At 36.5% G+C, this 26,221-nt stretch overlaps 1 protein-coding gene and 2 pseudogenes across 4 annotated transcripts; 1 reads left to right on the top strand and 2 right to left on the bottom strand.

Moving 5' to 3' along the window:
* The first annotated feature begins 4,235 nt into the window (after positions 1 to 4,235).
* On the top strand, positions 4,236 to 6,976 carry LOC104608260 (G-type lectin S-receptor-like serine/threonine-protein kinase At2g19130 pseudogene; annotated as a pseudogene).
* A 1,084-nt stretch (positions 6,977 to 8,060) lies between these two features.
* On the bottom strand, positions 8,061 to 16,273 carry LOC104608210 (proton pump-interactor 1). 3 transcript variants are annotated; one of them, XM_088894302.1, is made up of 8 exons: positions 16,099 to 16,273; positions 15,034 to 15,442; positions 14,649 to 14,843; positions 14,370 to 14,549; positions 14,018 to 14,212; positions 9,377 to 9,475; positions 8,760 to 9,270; positions 8,061 to 8,647 (listed from the first exon to the last, which is right to left on the bottom strand). In XM_088894302.1, the coding sequence occupies exons 2-8, from the start codon at positions 15,382 to 15,384 to the stop codon at positions 8,334 to 8,336; spliced, it is 1,845 nt and encodes a 614-aa protein (XP_088750428.1). In that variant the 5' UTR covers positions 15,385 to 15,442; positions 16,099 to 16,273; the 3' UTR covers positions 8,061 to 8,333. The 3 variants fall into 3 exon arrangements, with proteins under 3 accessions (XP_088750428.1, XP_088750425.1, XP_088750426.1); XM_088894299.1 differs by having other exon boundaries at positions 8,061 to 9,270; positions 14,649 to 14,846; XM_088894300.1 differs by lacking the exon at positions 16,099 to 16,273 and adding an exon at positions 15,940 to 15,963 and having other exon boundaries at positions 8,061 to 9,270; positions 14,649 to 14,846.
* Positions 16,274 to 17,802: 1,529 nt separating this feature from the next.
* Positions 17,803 to 23,936, bottom strand: LOC104608212 (eukaryotic translation initiation factor 3 subunit D pseudogene; annotated as a pseudogene). The gene is made up of 2 exons (XR_016080173.1): positions 22,133 to 23,936; positions 17,803 to 18,076 (listed from the first exon to the last, which is right to left on the bottom strand). The product of XR_016080173.1 is annotated as a eukaryotic translation initiation factor 3 subunit D pseudogene (transcript).
* Between the last annotated feature and the right edge of the window lie 2,285 nt (positions 23,937 to 26,221).

A 26,221-nucleotide genomic window follows, 5' to 3' on the forward strand; every position in this document is an offset into this window, starting at 1 on the left:
ATGGAGTTGATTTGAGAAGTTGCTTAAATATTATAGTTTTCTTTTTCTTTTTTTTTGATGGCGCAATTCAACAATTCTGGTCAAGATATATAAGAATTCCTTCGTTGACTCATCTCCTTGGTTTAAGTCTAACAACTACTACATAGCTATCTGGTATAAAAATATTTCTGTTCAAAATCAAACTGTTGTTTGAGTTGCAAATAGAGATCAACCAACCCATCTCGTCCTCTCAACTGAAAAGATGCAATAGACTTATTGGATAACAGGTTGGTGGTAAGGGTGTCAATGGATTGGTTTTGGATTGGACGCCATCCAATCCAAAATCAATTTGGACGGATTGGATGGACCAACAAGACATTAATTTGGATCAATTCGGTCCAAAATATTTAGTAGATTGGATTGGACTTGGTCCGTCCGTAATAAATTTATATTAGATTGGATTGGATTAAGCCAATCTGATCCATTAATATAAGATAAGAATATAACTGTCAATGGACCAAGTTTGAGTTGAAAATTGAAACCAATTTAAATCAAAACGAATTAGAACAGATTGGACAGTCTAAACATTGAATTGGACTGGTCTAAAATGGTCCAAAATATTCTTTGAATTGGACCTAATCCATTTATAATGAACTCACATTAAACTAGATCGAATCGGATCAAAACCCAATCCAATTGACACCCCTAATTGGAGGGTCGTGCTGACAAAGAAGAGCTAACTAGAGTTTGCAAAGTGGCTTGTTGGTGAATTCAAGATGATGAGGAGAGGCCATCAATGGGGAAAATTGTTCAAGTTCTGGAGGGGTCAGTTGATGGGTACACCTCCCATCCCTAGGTTTTTCACTATCATTGGTGAATCTGTGCAGAAAAACTTTTATCATATTACTGGAACCTCTCAGTCACAGGCACATAGAAAAAATTCAGCTGTTTCCAAATCTAGGAGCACCAATTCCTTAATGAAGGCAAGCTAGTTTGCAGAAGTCTATCGAGGTGAATTATACGCTTCATTTTAGAATAAATCTCAGAAGTTGCAGTGTCAATTGGGGTGGTTCGTTTCGCTTGAAATTCCTTACAGGTAAAATCTATATTAGGATTTTAGTGGTTCAGTTCTGATAACTGAAAGAGATTTGGCCATAGTTATACGCATATATCAATTTGTTTTGGGATAAATATGGAACTAGAGATGAGTTAATAATCAATTATTGAAACATATTCAACTATGGATCTAACACTGCTTCTGCACTTTTCATTCAGTTAGAGAATTGGAATGCCAAAATTTGGGATTTTTTTCGTTTTGGAATCTAACATTTCTCGTCATAGTTTTCAAACCGCCATTGACCCAGATGGTTGGATTATTTGGCCCGGGAACCATTTAGGCAACCGGTTCCGTTTTACCCTAAACCCGGTTTGTGGCTAAAAACCATTGAATCAGTCAATGACCCGTTTATCTGAGTGGTCGAATCATCAACTCATTCAATGGTTTTTGGCTGTTTTTTATTTTTAATTATTTTTTTTAATTTTTGTTGTTATAATGGGCCATTTGTTCGAACCAAACGGTTGAACTGTCAACTCAAAAACTGGTGGTCAGAATGATTCCGTTTCCTAATCGTTTTTTTAAAACCATGTTTCTCGTATCATAATCAAAACCGGGTATCTCTCAATCAGAATTAGATCTGTTCATGGGCCGGGCCGGGCTTTGACTCTTTATTAACAGAAAACTGTTAGGCCCGAGCCCGAGCCCGAGCCCGAGCCCGAGCCCGAGCCCGGCCCGACCAATGGGCCTACAACTTAGGCCCAAGCCCGGCCCTGATAAAAAGCCCGAAGCCCGACCTAATAAAAGAAATTCAAAATTTTCTGACATTTTTCTATTTTAATTTAAATGTTTTTTTCCCCTATTTAAATGAACAATAGATCTACAAGTGAATCAATGACCTCAAATCAAAAAATTTATTCAAATAGACATCACATAGGGTTTTTACTTAGGTTTAACTATAGGTCGGGCTAGGTTTACTTAAGTTTAACTATAGGTCGGGCCGGGCCGGGCTCGGGTTGGGCTATTTTGGCAAAGCCCGAGCCCGGCTCGAATTTTATGCGGGCCGGGCTTTTTGGCCCGAGGTTAAGCCCACGGGCCAAAAATCCTGTTCAAGCCCGTCCGGGGGTCGGGCCCGGCCCGTCGGGCCACCCGGCCCATGAACAGATCTAATCAGAATCTACCCCATTCAAAACCCTAATCAATTATCCTGCATTAAATACCCTTGAATTTGGAACCTTTTGAATCTACTCTACTTTTTTATTGTATTTACTTATGGGTTATTTATAAAAACACCACATATAGTTTCGTTGTTTTACTTTTAGTAAAACCTACCCTGTGATTTAGGTTTCTTTAAAGCACTCCCTATAGTTAATTTGCAACTGATTTACCTAATCGACTTTATGTCAAGAGTCATTTATATATACTGCTGCCTAGAAATGGTAACTTGACCACATAAACTTAGTATAAAATGTCCAAAAGGCATGGACTTTTGTTTTTTTATACATAAATTATCCCTAGCACTTCATATCGAACTTTTAAAATGAAACAATGCATGGTTTCAACAAAATGAAAAATAAGAGATAACAATGAATCCCCAGGTTATTAGTTTGTAAAAACATGTGTTCCTTCTTCAAATAAAGAAGAAAATTGATTGAAAAGAGTTCTTGCCCTTGTTTTACTAGGGGCAAGAATGATATTTTCATTTATATTTTAAATATTTATGAATTTTACTATTTTATTATAGCATCATGGGTTCACCCATTTAACCCAAATGATTGATCTGTTTACCTGCCACTTGGACCGGAAAAAAAAAAGCAGTTTTATTTTTAGGTTAGTTTTAAATTTTTAGGTTAGTTTTCATACTTTTTAGGTTATGTTTTAAAAATATGAGTTTTCATACTTTAAATAGAGAATTTAATTAGAGAGAGTGGTGCGCTCAATTTTTCCTATAATTTTGTATAACTATTATTTAATTATGGCATCATGAGTTTACCAATTTGAACCAAATGATTCAACTGCTTGCCAGCCACTGGAAAAAAGATGATCGCCCTTGTTTCTAGATTAGTTTTAAAACATGGATTTTTTTAATTAGGAGAACTCAATCATGGAAAGCAAAAATACCTTAATTAGAGAATTCAATGAGTGAGAGTGGGAGTTATATCTTTAAATATGTGACTTAATGAGGGAGGATAGAATATGAGACTACTTCTCAACAAAGCAAAAGCAAATGAAATTTACAATCAACCTACTTGCACTCCCATACATTTATACAGTCCAAATGAAGTTCCAACTGCAAACAAACTGAGCTAAAGCCTAATGTTAATGCTATGTCATAGCGGATTCAGATTCTCCATAGTTTGCAAATTTTGTCACGGGGTTGATTTGCGGAGTTGTTTAAATTTTAGAAATTTTTTGAGGGGAATTCATCGAATATATGTGATTTTGTTTGAAAAAACAATTGCCACATCAGCAAAGTTACTGTAATATGACATCATATATGTAGGGTTAAAGTAATAAACTATTAAACAAGAGTTTTTGTGGGTAGGAGATCCAGAGCCCCTAAGGGGGTGTTCTTTTTTTGGATTTTGAGAGGGGGGAAAGTTGGTTAATGGGATTTTGGTTCCTATTGATCAAGAATCCCATGTTCATTTTTCAGATTTATGTGGGGACCAGGGGGTAAGTGATACCCATATCCTAGGTGATTAAATAACTTTTCCACTTAGGGGAAAAGTTGCTAACACTTGAATGAGACATAAATGCCTCTTTAATAATGGATTTTTATAGTTAAAATGGTCATTATCACCTTATTTACCTAGGAGATAAAAGAGCTAAACCGGATAAGTGTTTTTCAAGAGAAACTTACTCAAATAATTGCATTTACCCGGATAAATAACTTACCAAAAACAAACGGGGTCTAAGAGGTATATAAAGCAGAGGTTGTCTGATTCGAGAGTTGCCCCACTCCATACCCGTATTTTCGGGTCTGAATTAACACGAGGATCCGTGGTTTAAAATGAATAGACCCGCCCAACCGAGCAAAATATGGATCTGATATTGATTCCACCATATCTGTATTTTTGTTGTAGTGCCTAAGACGATTGTGGATATGGGATCCGCTAGATCACCAGCTGACTAGGTTACTCATTTTGCATATTCGATCGTATCTTAGATTTGGATTTTGCAACGTCCACCTGAGAGGCTGAGAGTGAGAATGAGAGCATAAATAACACATTTGGACTTGGACTGACTGGTTTTATACGGCAAATCTGGTTTGTCTCAGTTTGATCCGACTAACCCGATTTGTTCCGGTCAAGATAACGACTCCTGGGTTGACTCGATAATGAAGTCTGATTCTCTAGTAAGTTCACTTTTTTAGGTCAGAACTCAGAATTGGATTCTCAGAGTCGGAGAACTGCCCTACTACAACACTGCAATACACTCTTCAGTTTCTTATTGAACAAATCAGAATTACGGTGAAAGCTTCTACGGAGATGGGTGCTAGAGAAAAGGCACTTTTCTTTCTTCACGCTCTTGCTCTCTTCTTATTCACTTTTGAAATGCATCTGTCCAATGGAGTTGATACCATCTCTGCAGGCCAGTCTCTCTCGGCTCGGGAACCCAAACCATAGTCTCTCGTGATGGTATCTTCGAGCTTGGTTTCTTTACACGCGGTAAGTCTAACAACTACTACATAGGCATCTGGTATAAAAATATTTCTATTACATATCGAACCGTTGTTTGGGTTGCAAACAGAGATCAACCCCTCTCCTACCCATTGTCCTCTCAATTGAAAATCTCCGAAGATGGTAATCTAGTCCTTCTCGACCACTCCAAAAATCAAATTTGGCCCACAAATTCAACCATACAAATGCCCAATTCTACTATTGCAAGGCTTCTTGACAATGGAATGGAAATCTTGTGTTGATAGAAGAAAGATCGGATTCCTCTGCTGTAATCTGGGAGAACTTCGATCACCCAACCGATACATGGCTTCCCTCGAATTAGACCCACATGGAAGCAGTCAGTTGGTCTTGCTATGGAATGGGTCTCGGAGGTACTGGTCTACCGGCGGAGTGAACGGATCCTCCTTTCCTTCATATAAGGTGTCACAGTGGGAGGGTACAAAGTTCATCTATGTTTCAAATGAGAACAAGAGTTATATTACCTATGACGGTTATGATGTTGCTGATATTTCAAGAATTGCGATGGATGCGTCAGGAATGATTAAGCTCTGGTATGTGGTTGTGAACCGACGGAGTTATTACGATGAGCTCTTGGAGCATTGTAATGTTTCTGGGCTGTGCGGGTCTTATGGTATCTGCAGGGATCTTTTATTTCCAGACTGTGAATGCTTTGAACCAAAATTCAATAAAGGACGGTGACTTTGGGGTGATTATTCGGAGGGGTGTGTGAGGAAAACCCCTTTACAATGCTCCGATGGAAGAAATGACATGTTCTCCGTGACGTCCAACCTGCTAGTTCCGAAACCGCATTTGTTTTTAGCAGTTGAAAATGTCGAAGAATGCAAATTAGTATGATCACACGACTGTTCCTGTACTGCATATTCCTTTGTTGTTGAATTGTCTGAATTTAATATATACTCAATATAGCTAGAAGATCTGCAAAATGTGAAAGCACTCCCAGCCGAAAATGCTAGCGGAAGAGATCTCCATATCCGGCTTGGGGTTCCCAGGGACTCGAGACATAAAACGATAAGAACAACGTTGGGCGCCATTGGAGGAGCAGCTGCAGGGGTTATAATCCTATTGGGCATTATCGTGATGATTGTTTGCAGATGCATGAGGGAAACGGTTTACTGCAGCAATGGACACGACTGGAGAGTTTTTTGGTGGTTTTTAAGTATAGGGATTTATGTATTGCCACCAAAAACTTCTCTGAGGAATTAAGGGAAAGGAGGTTTTAGTTCTGTTTACAAAGTCGAGAATTTTTAAGTTTCAGAAAGAAAGAGCAACAATTCCGAGCGGAAGTGAGTACCATCGGCGTAATGCAGCACATCAATGTGCTTTACCTTTGGGGTTTTTATGTCCATCGTACTGAGAGGTTTATGGCCAAATAGTTCACTGAATTCTCATTTGTTTCGAGATGATTTACCTACGCCAGCTGGGAAACCAGATACAAAATTTTACTGGGCATTATTACCAGGGGATTGGCCTACCTCCATGAGAGCTGCAGGAAATGCATCATACACTGTGATACCAAGCCGGAAAACATATTTTGGATGCTGAATTTAATGCAAAAGTGGCTGACCTTGGGCTAGCAAAGCTGTTCGACAGGGACTTCAGCAGGGTTCTCACCACAATGCGAGGGACCAGAGGTTATCTGGCGCCAGAATGGATGTCCCGAGTAGCTGTTACACCAAAAGCCGATGTCTATAGCTATGGAATGGTGGTTTAAGAGGTTATATCAGGCAGGAGAAACCTGGACGTAATTGAGAATGAGGATGGGAATGGAAACCCTATAGGACTCTGAACAAGATGAACAGAGGAGAAGATGTTGTTGGCTTGTTAGATAAGAGGTTGGAGGGTCGTGCTGACATAGAAGAGCTAACAAGAGCTTGCAAAGTGGCTTGTTGGTGCATTCAAGATGATGAGAAAGATTGGCCATCAATGGGGAAAGTTGTCCAAGTTCTGGAGGGGTCAGTTGAGATGGGTACACCTCCCATCCCTAGCTGAATCTGTGCACTGAAATTTTTATCATAGTGGAACATCAGTCACAGGCACCGATTCCTTATCAAGGCAAGCCAGCTTGTAGAAGTCTGTTGAGGTGAATTATATGCTTCATTTCTGGAACAAACCTCAGAAGTTGCAGTGTTAGTCAGGGTGGTTTGTTTCGCTTGGAATTCCCTTGCAATGTAAAATATTTCTAAGGACTGTCGTGGTTCCAATACCTGAAAGAGATGATGCCAAAGTTATATGCATATATCAATTTGTTTTTAGGGTAAATATGGAACTAAAAATGAGTTAATAATCAATTAGTGAAACATATTAAAATATGGATCTATAATTGTTCCTGGACCTACCTCGATAAGAGCATGATATGCAGAACACGTAGAAATCATTCGATCCGTTTTTTTCGTATGTATTGCACCGATACAGGCTGTATCGGGCTTTTTCGGCCGGTACGGGCCCAAAACAATCTGATACAGCCCGATACACTTGATTTTTTTTGGCTGCCTTTCATTCATTAATCTCTTTAATTACTTCCATATTTAATTCTAACTTTCTTTCATTAATTAGTCAATTACTGTTACTTTAAATTTAAATTTGAATTTTAGCGCCTAATTTGAATTCTCTTATTAATTCCACTAATTAATGATATTCTCTCATTAATTCTGCTAATTAATGATACTCTCTCATTAATTTCGTCTTGTTAGTATAAAAACTACAACCTTTAAACAATGGCAAGATTGAAACCTTAATCATTAAGTTTTAACAACCATAAGTCTCCACTAGGCCACGCCCATTTATTTGTTATAGTAATATGCATTATTATTTTAAGTAAATTTTCTCTTTTCTTAATGGATATTTATTAATAAATGCTAGAATTAATTATTAAAATTTATATACTAATAAATATTAATATAAATTGATGTAAATACATAACATTTACATTGGTTATTTGAAAATTGATGTATACACATTCATATTTTTGTTTTTTTTTGTTTTCTCATATTTTATTTATTCTATCATTTTTCAACAGTTATTAATTGTAATTATTTACAATTAAATGATTGTAAACATAGATTTTTACATTTAAATAACTTATTTACAATCATTTAAAACATATAATTATTGTTAGTAATATACTTTTAGGATATATTTGAATTTCCTAGCATATATTTATATGTATCTTAATTTTTCGTCTATATCTATACATATCCAAAGCGTATCCCGATACATCTTTTAAAATTGTCTTTCCAATACACCTTGCTTTTCCGATACTTTGAACCATGACAACAACAGATTGGCCAATCTAAAGCCTGCTCGATCAGATTTACTATTCAACATGGCATTAAATATAAACTTTGAACATTAAGGTGTCATAGCTTAGAAGTTAGAAGTACACCAATAAAACTAAAAATATGCTTTGGCTGCAATCCCTCAAGGTGCTCCAGCACAGCATGAGCAACCAACAACATTATGATCTTATAGTCCATCCCCTCCCAAGGATGTAAAAAACAAGAATAAAAGTTGCCCACTACAAGGACAAGCCAGTTGCAAGCTCATCAGCCGGAAAATTAATCTTTAACCAGTCTAAAATTACCTACTTGTTTGGTTTTTCATAGAAAATAGTAGTAACCAAGGGCCACGAGCATGACCACCATCAAAGCAGCAGGAACAGCCCAGACCCAGTAGGGAGTTGACTTCTTCCGTTTAAACATGACTTTTGGAACTGGGTCTTGACCTCTTGCTCGAGTTCTATACCTAACCGTATTCTCCTTTTGATCTTTACTCTTTGATGGGACTGGACCTTCAACACTTTCTTCTGCCTTTTCTGGTTCAGCAACCTCTCCATTTACTTCAGTCTGCTCCTCAGGACTGATCGGAGGTTGTGTTGCTGCAGCCTTTTTCTTTGCTCTCTTTTCTCGCTCCTGAAGAGTCCAAGGAAAACATAGGGTGCATCAAGATCTCAAGTTCCCATTGAAAAGGAAATTAGATTGTAAACATTTTCTAAGATAAGAAAGAAATGAAAATAATACTTTCCTTGAGTTTCTTTTCAGCTTCCTTTTGAGCCCTTACAGCTGCCTTAACTGCTGCTTTCTCTGCCAACTTTTTCTTCCTCTCAAAAGCCTGCTTAGCTTTTGCAATTTCCTCTTCTCTTTTCATTTCTTTCAACTTTTCTGCATCCATCTCATTGACAGTAGAAGACTCCTTAACTGGTTTTTCAAATCCAGATATGTTCTCATCTTGATTACCAACTTTCACTGTGGACAACTCTGTTGATTTATCATTGTGTTCTTTCTGTACCTTCTTGTTAGGAATGACATCATTTTGGGTAGTAGGTCTATAATCTTCTTTTGGTTGTTTTAGGTTGGCCTTTGCCACTACCTCTAGTTCAGTAAGTGCCGGTGCCACTGAAAACAATGGCTTCTCGTCGGGGTTCCTCATTCTTCCATCCCTACTTAACAGACGGGCATCAAGTGATGGCAAGATTCTTTTCTCATAATCTTCTCTGAAAGTCTTATTGCTACTCCAGAGGGACATGAATTTCTCAACCTGACCATGGAAAGACAAAATAAAAGTTAAGAACACCAAAATATCTCTGAAAAGGGAGGTTGCACAAAGATCCTTGATAGGATGGATAATAAGTGATCCAACAGACCTCTGTGTGAGATAGTTCTTCCAGTGCAGCTATATCCTTCTTTGCAGCAAGTTCTCGGGCATTATGTAAGAGTGCACGAGTTTGGAAATAGTGAGCATTCTGAATGAACAAATAAGCACAAAAAAAGCATCAGAAAACAGGATTAAAATTAGGCATCCCTTATATTTTGCTAGCACAAAAGTTAATACAATTTCTTTTTTATAAAAAAGGAAATACAATGTAATATAAACTTTAGACATTTCAAAATTTCAAAAAGATGGTTATTTTGAGAGGCAGTATTCACAATAAACCGATCAACCCCAGTTCATTTTTCATTTAGGTTAGCCTGACTCAATCATATTTGGGATGGATCCAGATTGACATTTTCTGACCCAAGCCAACCTGATTATATTGATAGAAGAATTCTTTTTTGCCAATCTGCCCAGGTTTTATACAATTCAGGTTGGCAACCTAATTGTAGTTCTGGTCGGGTCCATGTTGGGAACTTTCTGAATCTACCCATCCACTACCTTAAAAAGGACAAGTGACAGATATCACCATGCCATATCCATAAGACCCACCATCCCACTCCCCTTTTTTATACAATATAGATCATTTCAGCAAATTAGTGAATTAAATGCTAAACAGTTTCAAACTAACAATAAAAGTAAAGTCTTAACATAACATTTAAGCATCCCAGCCACATCGGTGGTTTCCTAGGTAACTAACATTTTCACTGCACAACTCCAGGCCATTGACCAAGTGAATATAGTTTTGGTCAACTTGTACAAAACAAAAAACTGAAGTCCCCAGTTGCTTCTGTGGCTGCAAATATGATCACTTCATTACTGACCACAACAAACAAAAAGCATGGTCTATTATTCAATTAAGAAGAAATTTATTTCTTATAAGGACAACTCAAATCACAAAGGTAATGAAACATGCCCAACTTTCTTACTTTTTTTCAAGATAACTCTTTTGAGTAACTTTTTCTATTTCTTCTAGAACTGACAAGGACATCAATTTTCAACCATTGTCAAGTTACTACACCTATCTATCATCTGGTGAATGAAGAGGAATTAATTGGGAGGGAAAAAAGGCCATTTTACCACCATTGTGGAAAAAGGAATACAGGCATTATCATGATCAGTGTCATCTTTTAAGTCAACCTATGTGGAGCTGGTATAATCTTATTCCTAATTCCAATCTAGGGCCATAAACCCCATTAAAACAGTTCTCTTTTTTCACTATCTATACCAATTGTTTTTTGCCCTTCCCTTTCCATTTTCAACTCTGGATTTGAAGTTTTACTACAATTATCCCTACCCAATTCCTATAATTATTGTTTTATATGTACCTAAGTTCATAGCTATCAACCTCCATATCTACAGACTTTTTTTCATTTTATGCTGTCTAGATCATGGGACTGGAGGTCAACTGAATTCTGCACCCATCCCAATTCCACTCCACCATGATCTCCTGAAAGCCAGTAAGCTCCTTGTCACAGTATCCATCAATCCCAAGCTCTTTGATGTCAATGTGTATGGCTTTGTCAGGCCGCACTTTCCCTAAAGTCTCTTCTTTTCCCATGCCCATCCAGAATGATAAGGGATGGCAATGCAAATTGGATGATTTTCCCACTTGCCAATTTGTCATTACAACTTGGATGCCTTTATGGCACATCACTTGTAAAGAATACTGAATACCGTATCTTAACCTTGGTCACTCCTCACCACACCAGGATGGCAATGCAGTACATTGCCCTTAGTATTGTCACAACATCCTCCATTCATACATTGGAATTAGAAAAGTAGACAACTAAAGAAAAAACTATTCATACATGGAAACCAACATGACCCTTCAAACCTTGCCCTCCCTATCATGGTTCAAAGTATCAGAAATGCAAGGTGTATCGGAAAGACAATTTTAAGAGACGTATCGGGATACGCTTTGGATACGCATAGATATGGACGAAAAATTAAGATACGTATAAATATGTTAGGAAATTCAAATATATCCTAAAAATATATTACTAACAATAATTATAAGTTTTAAATGATTGTAAATAAGTTATTTAAATGTAAAAATGCATATTTACAACCATTTAATTGTAAATAATTACAATTAATAACTGTTGAAAAATGATGGAATAAATAAAATGTGAGAAAACAAAAAAAAAACTAAAATATGAATGTGTATACATCAATTTTCAAATAACCAATAGAAATGTTATGTGTGTAAATCAATTTATATTAATATTTATTAGTATATAAATTTTAATAATTAATTCTAGCATTTATTAAAAAATATCCATTAAGAAAAGAGAAAATTTACGTAAAAATAATAATGCATATGACTATAACAAATAAATGGGTATGGCCTAGTGGTGACTTGTAGTTGTTAAAACCTACTGACTAAGGTTCGAATCTTGCCATTGTTTAAAGTTTGTAGTTTTTATACCAACAAAACGAAATTAATGAGACAGGATCATTAATTAGTGGAATTAATGAGAGTATCATTAATTAGTGGAATTAATAAGAGAATTCAAATTAGGCGCTAAAATTCAAATTTAAATTTAAAGTAACAGTAATTGACTAATTAATGAAAGAAAAGTTAGAATTAAATATAGAGGTAATTAAAGAGATTAATGAATGAAGGACACCCGAAAAAAAAATCAAGTGTATCGGGCTGTATTGGATTGTTTCCGGCCCGTATCGGCCGAAACAGCCTGATACAGGCCTGTATTGGTCCGATACATACGAAAAAAATGGCACGGATGATTTCTACACATTCCGTGTATCGGGCTCTTGTCGGAACAATACATATCGGTCGATACGACCCAATACGTTGCAAAATTTTGAAACTTGCTCCCTATAAGTACAAGGTTGATAACATGACAGTAAATAACAAGCCTCAAACTGAATCTTAATCCCTTAAAGGGGTTTATACCCATTGGCACATCTTTGTTCAATTCTCCTCATCATTTAAGGTATTAAACAAGATATTCCACAGTCCAAATGATTACATCCTTAAAGATGGCTAAAATAACACCTTCAACTTCTTGATCCCCCCTTATAAATAAACCCTGAGATTAAATTTGCATCTATATTATCTTCTTTACCCACAGGAAAATCCGCCTTGCATGCTCTAGAAGTAAAAACTATGACTGAAATCAACTTTCAAAATATGGAGCAGTTAGGAAATCCTAAAATTTAGCATCTCATCATTTTCTTTTTGAAGGATTTCATGGTTGGCATATCCTTTGAACTACATCTAACACAGTCTATTTTTGCATGCATTTTCTTTCATAGAATGGTCAAAATCTACATAAACATTGGTTTTTCTGCAGACTCAAATACATATCTCCCAAGTACAAAATACTTAATAGGGTCTATTTTTGCATGCATTTTCTTTCATAGAATGGTCAAAATGTACATAAACATTGGTTTTTCTGTAGACTCAAATACACATCTCCCAAGTACAAAATACTCTATAGGGTCTTGTTATGAGCAAACGCTGGAACAATTTATTTGAAAACATTTACATGAGAATAATTATCATTGACCCAGGGTGTTATGATTAAGATCATCACATAAGGCATAGGAGGTTTAGTTCAAATCAGTAAGGCCTCATGATTCGCAAAGTTCCTAATCAATTATTATTCATTTTTGATTGGTTAATCAATTATCATTCTTCAGATTTCCTGGAACCTAGGATTCTCTCAGTTTTTCCTGTAAATGCAGTACGCTAGGCTGAGTTTGGAAGGAGTACAAATGCAAATATGTAGAGTGCAAAACCTTATATTTTGTATTATTTTGTATGTATTTACGCTGTACATATTTGCATTTGTACTCTTTCCAAACTGAGCCCTAAGAACACATGAAATCACATTCTCTGCCTCAATGCATGCAACCATTTGTAAGGAGTCTAGAGTATTTTTAAAATAGTAGGATACAAGTAATAACAAAATTTCTTTTTAGTTGCAAAGTTCTAATTCTGAGATTGTCCAATTAAATCTTGGAAACCATTTGAGAGTTCCCCTGTTTTAGATAAACATTTTTGTAAATGAACATTTGATTTTTTTCTTTTTATATTTTAATATATTTTTATTAAAAAAAAAGATTCTGGTAGTGTCCATCCATCCATGGAAACTAATTGTGTCAGCCTATGAACTGCGAAACCAATCTATCCAAGTTTAGAGAAGAGTGGTGGGTGAAAACACTCAAGTTTGGATAATATACAAGACAACAAGGATATGCCTTTCCACTTACTTTTCCCAACATTTCATATTAGTCCATGAATAAAAATCAATATGGGGAAACTTAAAGGACCAAATAACTTATAAAGATGTTGTTCTAAAATGTAGAAAATCCCAAATAAAAAAGTGGCAAATGAATCAATTATAAAAGGAGAAACTTTGCATAAAGGTACCCCCTATTGGGCTAAGAAGCTTACTGGGCACCTGAGCAACATAGATAAAATATTTGGCATTCATGAATCATACTAGAGAAAAAAGGGAACTTTCCTCAACTTATTTCTTTAGCATAACTCTAGATGAAAGAACTATTCAAACTACAAACCTACAAAGTGCAAATACATACTACTTTAAACTTGAGAATAAGTTAGAAAATGTTAAAGGAAGTGGAACTAAAGTCATCATACCGCTTCATCACGCTGTTTTCTCAGTTCAACAAGGCTTTCATATGCCTTATCCCTTTTCTGAATCACAGCCATCAGTTCCTCCTGTAATGAACTAATCTCATTGTCTATGGCCTTCAGTTTTTCCTCAAAATGCTTAATTTTTGCTCTAACTGTCTGTTTCTCCTTTCTTACTCCATCCAAATCAACACCTATAAGCTACAATGAAATGAATATGCATGAAATCTTGCTTGGTTATAGACTAGTCAAGTGGTAGAAAAATCAGATTGCACAATTTTGGAGGGAAAACATAAATAAAAGTATGTAGTAGGGATGATGGAGGGGGAAGAAACAAGTCAATATGTTGAAGCCTTACTTTGACCTGATCCTGAATAGCTCCTCTCTGACCCAACGAATCCTCAATCTTTGCCTTCATAACTGCATTAGCTATAACTTTCTCCCTTGTGCCCTCAAGCTGCTTGATTTCTCTAAGGAGTTGCTTCTCCTCAACCAATGATATGCTTTCATGTTGCATCCGATAATGCAAACTTTGAATCTGTTCTCCACCATCCCCATGAGTGAGTCAATATAGCACACAACACTCAACTGCATACAGGATTCCAAAGTAATTTGGGAGTTTCAAGGTTAATCTTACAAATTCATTAAGCTCTGCTTCAGATGAACATAAACCAATACCCCTCTCTCGGCTTGCATTGTTTGCACTTCGCAGCTTCCCAAGAGCCTGTTGAAGGGGTTCCATTTCCTTTCTCTTCTCATCCACAATTGACCTATATCGCTTGTCTTCAGCAGTTAAAGGCTTCAATTGTGAAATAATCTGTGCTCGTTCCGACTGCTCAAACAATTACAGAACCTAACACGTTAGGTTTTACTTATATGGCATCTTATGAAATAAAATTAAGACATGTTGACACATACAAACACATGAAAATTCAACCATCCTGACAAATATGAGGAATCCACTTAATTTCTGTATTCAAGAAATCAAAGAATGCCAGAAGCATGGAAAACCATTAGAATACCTTCTTCTCCCTTATTAAGTCGTTGATCTTAAGTCGAGCTTGATTCTTTTTCTGAAGCTCCTTGTCAGCTTGATCAATTTTGGCCTTCAGCTTAGGGTCTTCATATGACCGATACTTGACGAAATAAAAGGAATAGATCTGTTTGGGTGCAGGCCATTCATCAGCAGCATCCTTCGGAGCAACTGGAAGAGCATTCACCTCTGCTTTGACGGGACCATCAGTTCCATGTGAACCAAACTTGATTGGCTCATCCAGCGCCAAACCCTGATTCAGTTCTCTGCTATCTATCTCTTCGTTTCCATCTTTAACGGCTACTTGTACGATTTCAGCTCTCATGACCTCCACAGGCATGTCTTCCACCAATTGTTTGATCCAGAAAAGATTTTGTAAAACCCTCAGATCCTAATGACTGACAGAGAACAAATATATTAGCACATAGAAGGAAACCCTTTATCAGAAGACAATAAACACAGAAAAGAAACTCATTTATCGAACGATGCCACCGGGGCTAACCAGACAAAGCTCATCTATCGATTCTTCCCCCAACAATACCAACAACTACAATGAATGTTAAAAGAATTGAGAGAGAGAGAGAGAGAGAGAGAGAGAGAGAGAGAGAGAGAGATTCAAGCATGAAGACATTGAACAAATAAATTTTGAGATCACGGAGAAAAAAATGGAACCAAGACCAGGGTGGACGCTCTGTATAAACATAAGTGAATAAACTAAAAGTCTAAAACTTTGCTGAATCATTCGTCGAAACATGAAAACAAACCGGTTAACAAAAATTACCAGAAAACATTGTCAAAAAGATAAGTTATTTGAACAAAATGAATAAAAAATAACCAAATCAAAACCTGAAAAATAGAACACAATGCATAATTCTTACTGAAATCTAATCTTAACTGGGAAAACAGACAAGGATTCAATTGTTTTCTCCAAAGACGATCTCGACTACTTGAAATGATCAAGATCCTTAAAGATCTAACAAGAAAACACAGCAAACAAAATTTCAAAAAAAAAAAGTCATAGAAGGAAAAGGTTAGGTGATTGAAAGATTCTTACCCAGACGGAAGAAGATCTAGTGAGATATTCTGGAAGAGTCAACCCTTGTTATAGGGCAGTAAGAGAAGAAAAGAGGTTAGATACGAAGATCTATTGATAACTATCAGACGAGGAGAGAGAAGGGATAGCTTCAGTTGGAGTCTTGAAGAGAGAGAACAGGCCCATGGGCTGAGTCTGACTGACGGTCGCTTGGGCTCAAATTGCATTTAGCAGCGCAGTCTCGGCCCCCACATTTGCGACAGAAAAACGTGTCGCTAGAATGCTGCATGGGCCCCACCAGGATACGAGGGGGTCCCACTTCATAGGCACCAATCGGACGGCTATGACAAACCAAACAACGTAACACTAAAATGAAGCAGTGCGATCGTACGGCTGTGATTGTCCAGAGTCGTTGGCTTTTTACTTCGTGTAGGTAGGGTGAGACATGGGAGATGGGACGGGGACTACGCGCTGCTCCAACTTCCACGTAGGTGTTTGACTCTGAAGTCACATGGATCTTTTGTCTGTTTTCGTTTGAAAAATGGTCACACAACACATTGACCAACGAATAACGATCTCCATCCCAAGTCGATGTGGGCTGGGCCTCGGGCCCAGATTGTTTCGGGAAAGAAAGTGGGCATGATCTAATGTGCCTAACCTTATCCATAATATGATGCCACTATGTCGTTACTTTTAAGTTTTAGCCCTAATTTGTACAAGATCCATTTGATCTTTGATTTAAGTGTTAGATGCACCCAACGCCATTTAATCTTTCCACTTGAGGGCCTTAAATGATTTTTTTTCCTCCATAATTTTAGGGTGATAAGCTTCTGCTTTTGAGTTTGGGCCGTGAGAAACAAAATCGAGGCAAAAAGGGACTTGATTAGCCGGTAAGACTAATGTTTTTAAAAACATTATAACTTTAAGCCAAAGCACTTCTGAGCCCCAAAGCCCAAAGTACAAAACCTAAAAATTAGAGTTCTGATCAATTAAATCTGGGCTTAAAATTAAAACACAACTCAAAGAACCAGGAGAAAGGAGATAGGGTGGGGTGTCTGTTTCTGATACTCCTAGATCCCTGGCCTTCTCGGAGGTAGCAGCTACTTTGGTAGGAATCAGGTTAGCTAAGCAGTTATGAAGGAGACGGGATTTTCCTGCGAGATAAAAAAGTGCCAACATTCTGTCATCAAACCATGAATTTAACAGGAGATATTCCAGATGTTCGGCTGAATGCCATACTTTCAGCTTTTTGCTCCCAGGAGATCTGGGCTCTGAAGGAAGAAAATGGTAATTGAATCCGACTGTGATGGTCTTATGAAATGAACCAGTGGTCCTTCATTTTGTGTGCCTTTTGAAGTCTATTTGTTGCTTCAAGATATCCGTGGGAGTGTGAATGGTTTGAAGATATTAAACAGAAATGAGAACACTAAAGCTCATGTTATTTTACCAAGGCTAGTTTCATTCATCATCATCAATCAACAATACAATTCACCACTACTCTTATAATTATTAGGAGTGCGGAACCTTGTCTCAACTCTTTTAATCAAACAAGCATGTTAACAGGTATCTTTTGTAAGGTTTCCGTAATTATACCTCAACCCTCTCCATTAAAACTAGAAAACCATTTATGCATTTATGGCAAGGAAACCATTAAACTCAAGCTTCAACTTCTCCAGGAGTAAGCCGATTTCTTCTACAGAATTCCTACTAAACTAAAATAAACACTGGTACTAAAAATCTTTTGTATTAGCTCTCTGAGTCTGAAAATTCCACCTTCAGGTACACAAAAAATAAATAAATGAGAAATAACAAAAGACAACAAAATATGGTCCCCTATTCCTCTTCCTAGTTATGGTGGATGAAATAAAAAAAAAAATGGAAAATTTAAAGCATTTAGCTCAAAAACAAAGATATGCAAGCCATCCTAACTCCGCCAGAGACTGAGGTACCTAGCTTCAATATCCTCAATCATACGTCATAATAACGATCTATTAATATCCTGAAATTTTAGAAGAAAAAAACATGAAATATTAGTTTATGAAAAAGTATGCATACAAAATACACAAAGATGGGCTATACGTCGGATATGTAGAGCCAATTTGTTCAAACAAAATAGCTTATACTATTCTAATATCTGCAACCTTCATTTTCAAGCTCCAATAAGAGAGTGATGCATTGAAATGTGGGTCCTGTGTGCACCTATGGCACCTTGCCCACCGTGGGGTCCAAATACACAGCCACATCAGATGTGAACTCCTGTAACCCAAACCAGCCCATGCCTACCCAAATATCCATCCTTCTGATATGAGAGGAGAGATATGAATGCATACAAAATTCCACCCATTTCCAATCCACCTTAAGAAACCACCAATCTTGCCCCCTTATAAGTGGGTAGCTTAGATGGATAGGGTGAGAATTTCCACCCCTACATGAAATTCCATTAAGAGGTAAGCAAAATAAATTAGAAGTTAACAACATGGACACATCCAAACATAAATACAATGTATAGAAAGGAAAGGATGAGTGAACGTAAAATGAGAACATCCAATACCAACTTGGGTATTAATAATTATGGGGATGACCTATCAATCGCAAGCACACGCATTCATCATCATCATCATCACTCATGCCTTATCCCAACTATATGGGGTTGGCTACATGAATCCTGTTTCAATTGCATGCACACACACTCACATGCAAAATGTGCATTCAGAAAACATCATCATTAACACACATTCAGATTAAAGATTGATAATCAAGCTGGATCAAGGACAGCAGAGCATATTAACAATAACGATCAACCATCTCAAATGACCAACACTAACAATTGGAGCAGTTATGCCTACTCAGATCATTCACAGAACCAGGAGTTAGTCCTACCCATCAAGAAGGATAATGACAACACAGCATCAACTAACGATAATAATAATATTTTTTTATCAATAACAATCCAATGATACTGCGATAGCCAATTTGTGAGATTATAAGCTCCTAAGTTGATCCACAATAGGAATCTTATCAAAAGTCATTGTCTACAAGATAGAGACTCTAGTTACACAGCCCCAAACCTACCAATCAAAGAAGATGATGATCCATTAGTGCAGAATGTACAATGTTTTCACCTCCACCTTATAGGATAAATTTCTCATTCAAACCTCTAAAAGAAAAACAAAATGATCTGACACCCAATAAACATGGGAACCATAACATGCCCCAAAGTTCCTTAAAAGCAATTAACATCGAAGATATTCTTATCCACACTAGCTCTATATAGAACAGGGAAAGATATTTTTAACGACTCTTTCTAGGGGTGCAAATTGGGCAGACCCAACCTGAGCCTGCACAGACCCAACCTGCAGTTTTACATGGGCTGCACTTAGATTTTCAGTTATCAGGCTGGGCCTGGGCACAAAAGTTCAGGCATTTTAATTTTTTGAATTGGGCTTGCCCCTAAGCCCAAGCCTGGCCTACCTTACCCCAACCCAAACCTGGCCCAATTATATACATGTATATATGGATATATAGACACATATTTGAATGCACACATGCATATATGCATAATTTTTTTTTACATATATGTATACATGCATACATATACACATACATGTATACCAATTTTTAGTGTGTTGATTGACTAACCTGAGCCCATCCCAGGCCTGGGCAAAACCTGAGTGCATCAAATTTTAGTGCGGGCTGGGCTCGGGCTTTAGCCCCAACTCTTAGGGTTGGACCTGGGTTGAGCTAAAACCTAGCCCAACCTGCCCAACTTGCACCCCTACTTTCTTCACATGCATCCCAGGAATCAAGTTCTTTGGTCAATAGCAACAATTAAAGTTCTCCATGACTTGTTGCCAACTCCAAGATTTTAACCACTAATGTAGGTAAGATTCATCGGTATGAATATCCACAAGATTATCAGAACATAAATCTCAACAGGATACAAAAAAAGGAGCCTATAACTTACCAAGATTTTTCAGTTCAGAACTCACCCATGGAAGTAACCTATGGATGAAGATATGACCCAATTTAGAATTGTAGCTTACTGACCATGCATTAAGAAACCAAATCCCCTTATCATCAATAACTATTAAATAGAACTTAACAATCATCCAAACAAACATTTTTGTACTTATAATCCTCCTGAGGGTGCTCCATTTATAGCTTTCTAAGCATTCTTTCAATTTGATTATCTGTGATTACTTATTAACCTTGCATTGTAGCTTACTGACCATGCATTAAGAAACCAAATCCCCCTTATTAATCTTTCAAAAAAAAAGATAACTTATTAACCCATAGGTTGTGCAAGTATTTGCACTTAAATTTCGTTCTAAAAGTTGGTCCCATGTGACATGTACCTCTTTTATTATTTCACATGATACATACTTGGCACCTTAAATTTGGGTGCTCCTTCCCAACCTTAAGCCAGATTGTAATAGCCACCCATGATCTAACTATTACTAAGCCCACAGATTGTATTATGAGATTTTTTTGTGGCATGGAGAAAGAAATTTTATTTGTTGCAAAGAGAAAGAAAGTTTTATTAAAATAAAAATGATTACAATGACCTCAGCTGAGACCTAACTCAAGAAGAATGAAAAGCATCATTAACATTACAATTTACAAAACAGATAAGTTTGTATCTTATGTTTGTAGTTCAGAAAAGTTTATTTAAGCAAAACCATTTAAGTATTTAACCAAGCATCTATGAATATTAAGATAGCCGCAACAAAATAACAATTGTCCTTAGGTATAATATCCAATCGATTGATCTCTTCAACTTGAAAGTTGAGTTCAGTTGATTTTTTTATCAATAAGAGTTCAGTTGAAATTTTTTAAGAGATTAATCTATCAATTGTTCCTAGATTTCTTTTACTCTTGTTAAGCAGCCCTAGACCCTACCTAGTCTTGGATAGCTTTCACTTCTAACCTCAACTTCAAACTATTAAGTTCCAAATAAGCCCTGCTTTCCATGAACAAGTCATACCACCATAGTACTCATTTGGGAGAGCCTTTTTTTTTAAATTTCATTTGGGAGGGCTTTCACACAGCAGCTTCTGGCGTCGCAAGGTGAGCCCCATATGGAAAGCATAGAAGCTATGATTGGTAAAAAAACCCAGAAAGCCAGAATATGCTTTTATTAAGATAATAAATCAACTTCCTGGTGAAGCTAGTTGTAGTAGTTTCTTCAAAGTGGCTCAGTAACACAGCTCAATCAAAGCTGAAGCCCTCTCAAATGGGCTCTTAGTTTGCTTACACATCTTTACACTTGTTACATTTTCCTACTTCCTAGTAGAGACACCCAATTCATTCCGGTCTTCAATCAGCAATCTCTTTCTACATTTTGTTATGCCACTGAAGGAGATCCCATTATCTATATACTTGCCAATACCACTAAAGTACAATTATCTAAAGTAGTCTTAACTTGAACAAACTGTCACAAAGGTCACCCATTACATGCAATATTGTAGCCCCATTAGATGTGGTAACAAGCCAAGCAGGCAAGCACCATATACCATCTACAACCATCCTCAGTCCTGCTTATGAGAAATTAGCTCCATAATCACATACATTTGAAGAGCAAAATGGAAAATAATAAAGAAGAAAGAGGATGAAAACATTCCATTTCTTCTTATAGGACTAGGACTTCTAACACCGTCAATAAAATACGAGACTTAGAGATTACTGCACATCCAAACTCCCTAAAATACTATCTTATTTAATTTCATGGTTTATAGTCCATATCAACAAGCTGGATCAGTAAAGCTCGTCAGTTTAGTGCAACCAAAAGGCAACCAATAGTCCAATACATGGTGTATATATCATGCTCACAACCATATTTATAGGACATAGAAGGAAAATAATCACAAAACATTAATGTTCATACTAGAATGAAAATAACATTGCCACATAACAAAACCACTTTCTTATAAGGTAAATAACATTTAAATATTGAATTCATAAGAAACCAACTATCTCAAGAAAAACTGAAAAGACCAAGCAATTAACGCTCCTGACATTAACAAGAACAAAGAGGCCTCAAAGAAATATATATTACCCTTAAACCTCAGCATTTATCTCCTTTTCTTCCACACCATTCGTAGAAGCAATAGCCTCACCATCATTTCCATCTTCTTCAGCTAGGGGTTGCACCTGTTCCTCCTCTGGCAATGGTTCCTCCACATAATCATTCTCAAATGCATCTGCAGGAACCTCATAAATCCTAACTTGTGGTTTTGATGGGTCTTTAACCAGAACATATTTTCCTTCATTCAATTTCATGCACAAATCAACAATGGACTTAACAATCCCCCACATGTTTGAAGTATTCAGATTGATCTGGGTCGCAAATTCCCTTGGTTTATATCCAACAACAGATAAGATGACATGGTTAAAATGATCCCGGGGATGAACTCTTGAAACATATCCCAACTTCATTACATCCGCACTTGCCAACAGTGCCTGAGCAGTCCACTTTGCAAGTTTGTTTGCATTGTTCTTCAATTCAGTAGCCAAAACAGCTCCCCTCTGCGTCTCCAACTTTTGCCTCCAGTCAACTCCCGAATATTTGGGATCAAACTCATTAAGTGCATTCAACGTCAAGAAAGACCTCTGCCCCTTCACATCCGAGACACTCTGGACCTCACACCGTGCAACGAGATACATGTCATCATCAAGTTTCCACCGCCGATAGCGATAAGCAACAGAAGCAACTTCTTCCCCTTCAGCGGCAAATGGATTTGGCTCTTCAAAGGTCACCTTGTTCCCATCCCTAAGCAAAACCTGCTGTGAGAAATTCTGGTTAATATAAGCTGCCTCAACACTCAAAGAATATGCAGAATTAATATCTTCCTTGGCCTCGGGCAATGGCTCTTGTGACGTCTCGTTAACAGAAAGCAGATCAAGTTGCGACCCATCACGTTTATCAAAAAATAACTTGTTCCCCACTCGCTGAATGACAATGTCCCATGAGTAAACCGATCTGGGGGTGCACATCAGAGTCGAAAGAATCGAATCAGTGGCAAAGACAGTTGCTTTATCCTCGTTTGCAAGGCGGCGGATGATCGGATCGTCGGTAGTAGTAACTTTGAAGAAGTTCCTATTCTTGAAGCGCTCAAGGCGTTTCTCATTCTTAGGATTAACACGGTCATAAGTTCGGTCATAGAATTCAAGAGCACCGCACACAAGGAGGTCTTCAGGCTCCGGAACAGAGAACGAGAGTTTAGAGAATGTGGAAAACGGGATTTGATCGAGCATAGTCCATTCGGGCTGGATATCGACGGATGATTTGAAGACGGCAGCTTCACGACGGGGAACGTTAGCACCGGAGCGGTTTAGATTGTAGAGGCGGTCGCGGCGGGCACGTTCCTTCTCAGCTTCGCGCTTGCGGGCTTCGACTTCTTCGTCACGACGTTGAGGGAGCTGGCGTTGCTGTTGGAAACGCCACTTGGGGCCGAACCTGGGGCGAGAAGGGGGCTTGCCGTCGACGAGGCGGAAGGTGGAATCATCATCAGCGGCGAGAGCAGCGGAGGATTCGTCAAGGGCGAAATCAAAGACAGCGTCGGAGGGGTTTCGAGGGTTGTTGCGAGATGGGTTATAGTTGCGAGTCCAGTCGGCAATGCGGCCAAGTTTCTCGGAGCGAGAGAAGGGAGCGAAGGGGACGTTGCTGGGATGGTTGGAGAGGAGTGGAGCGGGTGTCTCAGGAGGACCCCATCCATCTGGGTTGAAGGGAACTGCCCCTACCTCGAACCCTACCATTCTTGCTCGAAGGAATTTGCTTTCTTCCTTTCCCGATTTGCAGAGAGGTTTTACAGAGGGGGAGGGGGAGGGAGAGGGAAAGAATGATGTAGAAAACCAGTAGCTTATAAACCCTAGCAAGTAGAAAGAACGAAGCCTAGAGGGAACTGGGAAGGCTTAGGGGGGCTGGGCCTGGATCTAGCCATCCAAATGGGCTGGGCTTGGGCCATACAAATTCTAATTGTTTGGGAAATTTGTTTCATGTGTTTAGGGAAAGTTCCCCTACTCGGCTCAATCCTCTAAGGTGGTAAGGTGTATGATCGTCTATGATGCATTTGTCCTATTTCTTCCATATGATGTGGCCAATCTAACTGCCAACCAACTAAACGGAATTATGGATTTGACCACGTGTACAGTCCTCTACTCCATATGATACAACTCAAAAATGCATCTTACTCCATAAAAACTCATAAATGCAAACTCTTCTTATAACTGATACAATCTATTAGAGCTTGCCATGCCAGCAGTCCTCTCTCCATGCTCCGTTACCCAAACCCACCAATTCTAGAGGGGTGCAAGGTTCCTTCTATAAGTACCAGGAGTTGCCACCTATCTTTTCCTCCTCTCTTTTCTATTAGGAAACTAACTATTCCTACTTTCTCTTAAATTATCTCTATCTCTACCTAATCCCTATTTATCTCCTAAATTATCTCTAGTTCCTATTTGTCCTCCCCCCCCCCCACACCCCACAATTAAAACATTTAACAATTATTTAAATAGTATAATGAAATTATGTTAATAATTTTAAAATCTTTATTAAAAACACAAAAAAAATAATTATAATGGGTTTAATAAATAATAGGATAATAGGTTTAATAAATAATAGGGGTTTTTATCGTTTACTCCACCTCAGAAATCGAAATGGCCGATGGCCTTGTACGGTTTGTGAATTGATGGTTAACTCCCACCATTAAATATGCAATTACTGTTTCCTCCACCAATTCGAACACGATAAAAATCCCTTAATAATAATATTCATATTATTAATAATTTTATATTTTTATGAAATTCATAATGAAATTTATAATAACAATATAAATTATAATTTTATGGATTATTCAATTTAATAACTAAATAATATTTTAAAAGCATAAATAAAAATAAATTTGAATAACAAAACACTAAAAATAGCTAAATAATTTTGTATCAAAATATTTAAAATTGCATAATAACTTTAAAGAAATAAAATTTAAATAACAAAAATATTAAATATTTTACATATTATTTAAATATTTAAATAATGAAATATTTAACATAACTAAATTTTAAATAGTTAAAATAACGAAATTAGGGAATAAATTTAAAAAAAATTATTAAGAGTAGAATAATAATTATAATAGATTTCATAACTTATGTAATAATAGTATAAATTATAATTTCATGGCTTATTAAATTTAATAAATAATTAATATTTTAAAATTTTAAATAATGGTATTATTTAAATAATTAAATAATATTAACAACTAAATTATATCTTATTATAATAACTAAATAATATTAAATAAAACTTGCCCAGTTCGGGGTGGGGCAGGGTATTATTTATTTTTTGTATATTTTTTTTAATAATTATTTATGTTTTATATACTATTTTTAAATAAATTTTTATGTTTTCAATATAAAAAATTTAATAGTAAATCATATTTAAAACATTATTTAAAAACAAAAAATAGATTAAATAACAATACTATGTAGTAACTTTAATAAGAATATAAAATATGAATTAATGAAAAAATAAGTATTATTGAAATAGTGGAAGTAGATTAAATAATTAAGAGGTATTAAAGATTTTTTATTAGTTATTTATTGTATTTTCATTATAAATATATTGTGAGGAATTGTGTATTTTCACTATAAATTTTCAATAATTATTGGAGATTGAACTATTGTTATTTGTTAGAGATTAAACTATTAATTTAGCTGAAATTAGGAGTTTTCACTAGGCAATTCAGTACAGTTGAAGATTGTTTGGCTAGCCAAATTGATCTGGTCAAGTTAGGGAATGGTCACACAAAACTGGCGAACCATTAGTGAAAACTAACCATTGGTTAATTAATAAATGTTTAAATTTTTAATATTTCGCATAATTTACATTAATCATTGTAATTTAATAAATTTCCATTAAATTTATACAACAATTATTTATTTGCAAAAGATATTACTAATTGGCGTAATTTATTAATTTCTATAAAATCAATAGTTATAGTTAACAATTATCAAATAATTAATCCATGGAAACTCTTTAACTAATATATAATCTATAATTTTTAAAATAAATAATAATTAAAAATTAGGAAATTAATCTACAAAAAAAATACTCCAAAACTATTTAAATAATAGTCCATTATTATTA

The sequence above is a fragment of the Nelumbo nucifera genome, chromosome 1, assembly GCF_055504915.1.
Source record: "Nelumbo nucifera cultivar China Antique chromosome 1, China Antique-T2T, whole genome shotgun sequence".
Lineage (NCBI taxonomy): Eukaryota > Viridiplantae > Streptophyta > Magnoliopsida > Proteales > Nelumbonaceae > Nelumbo > Nelumbo nucifera.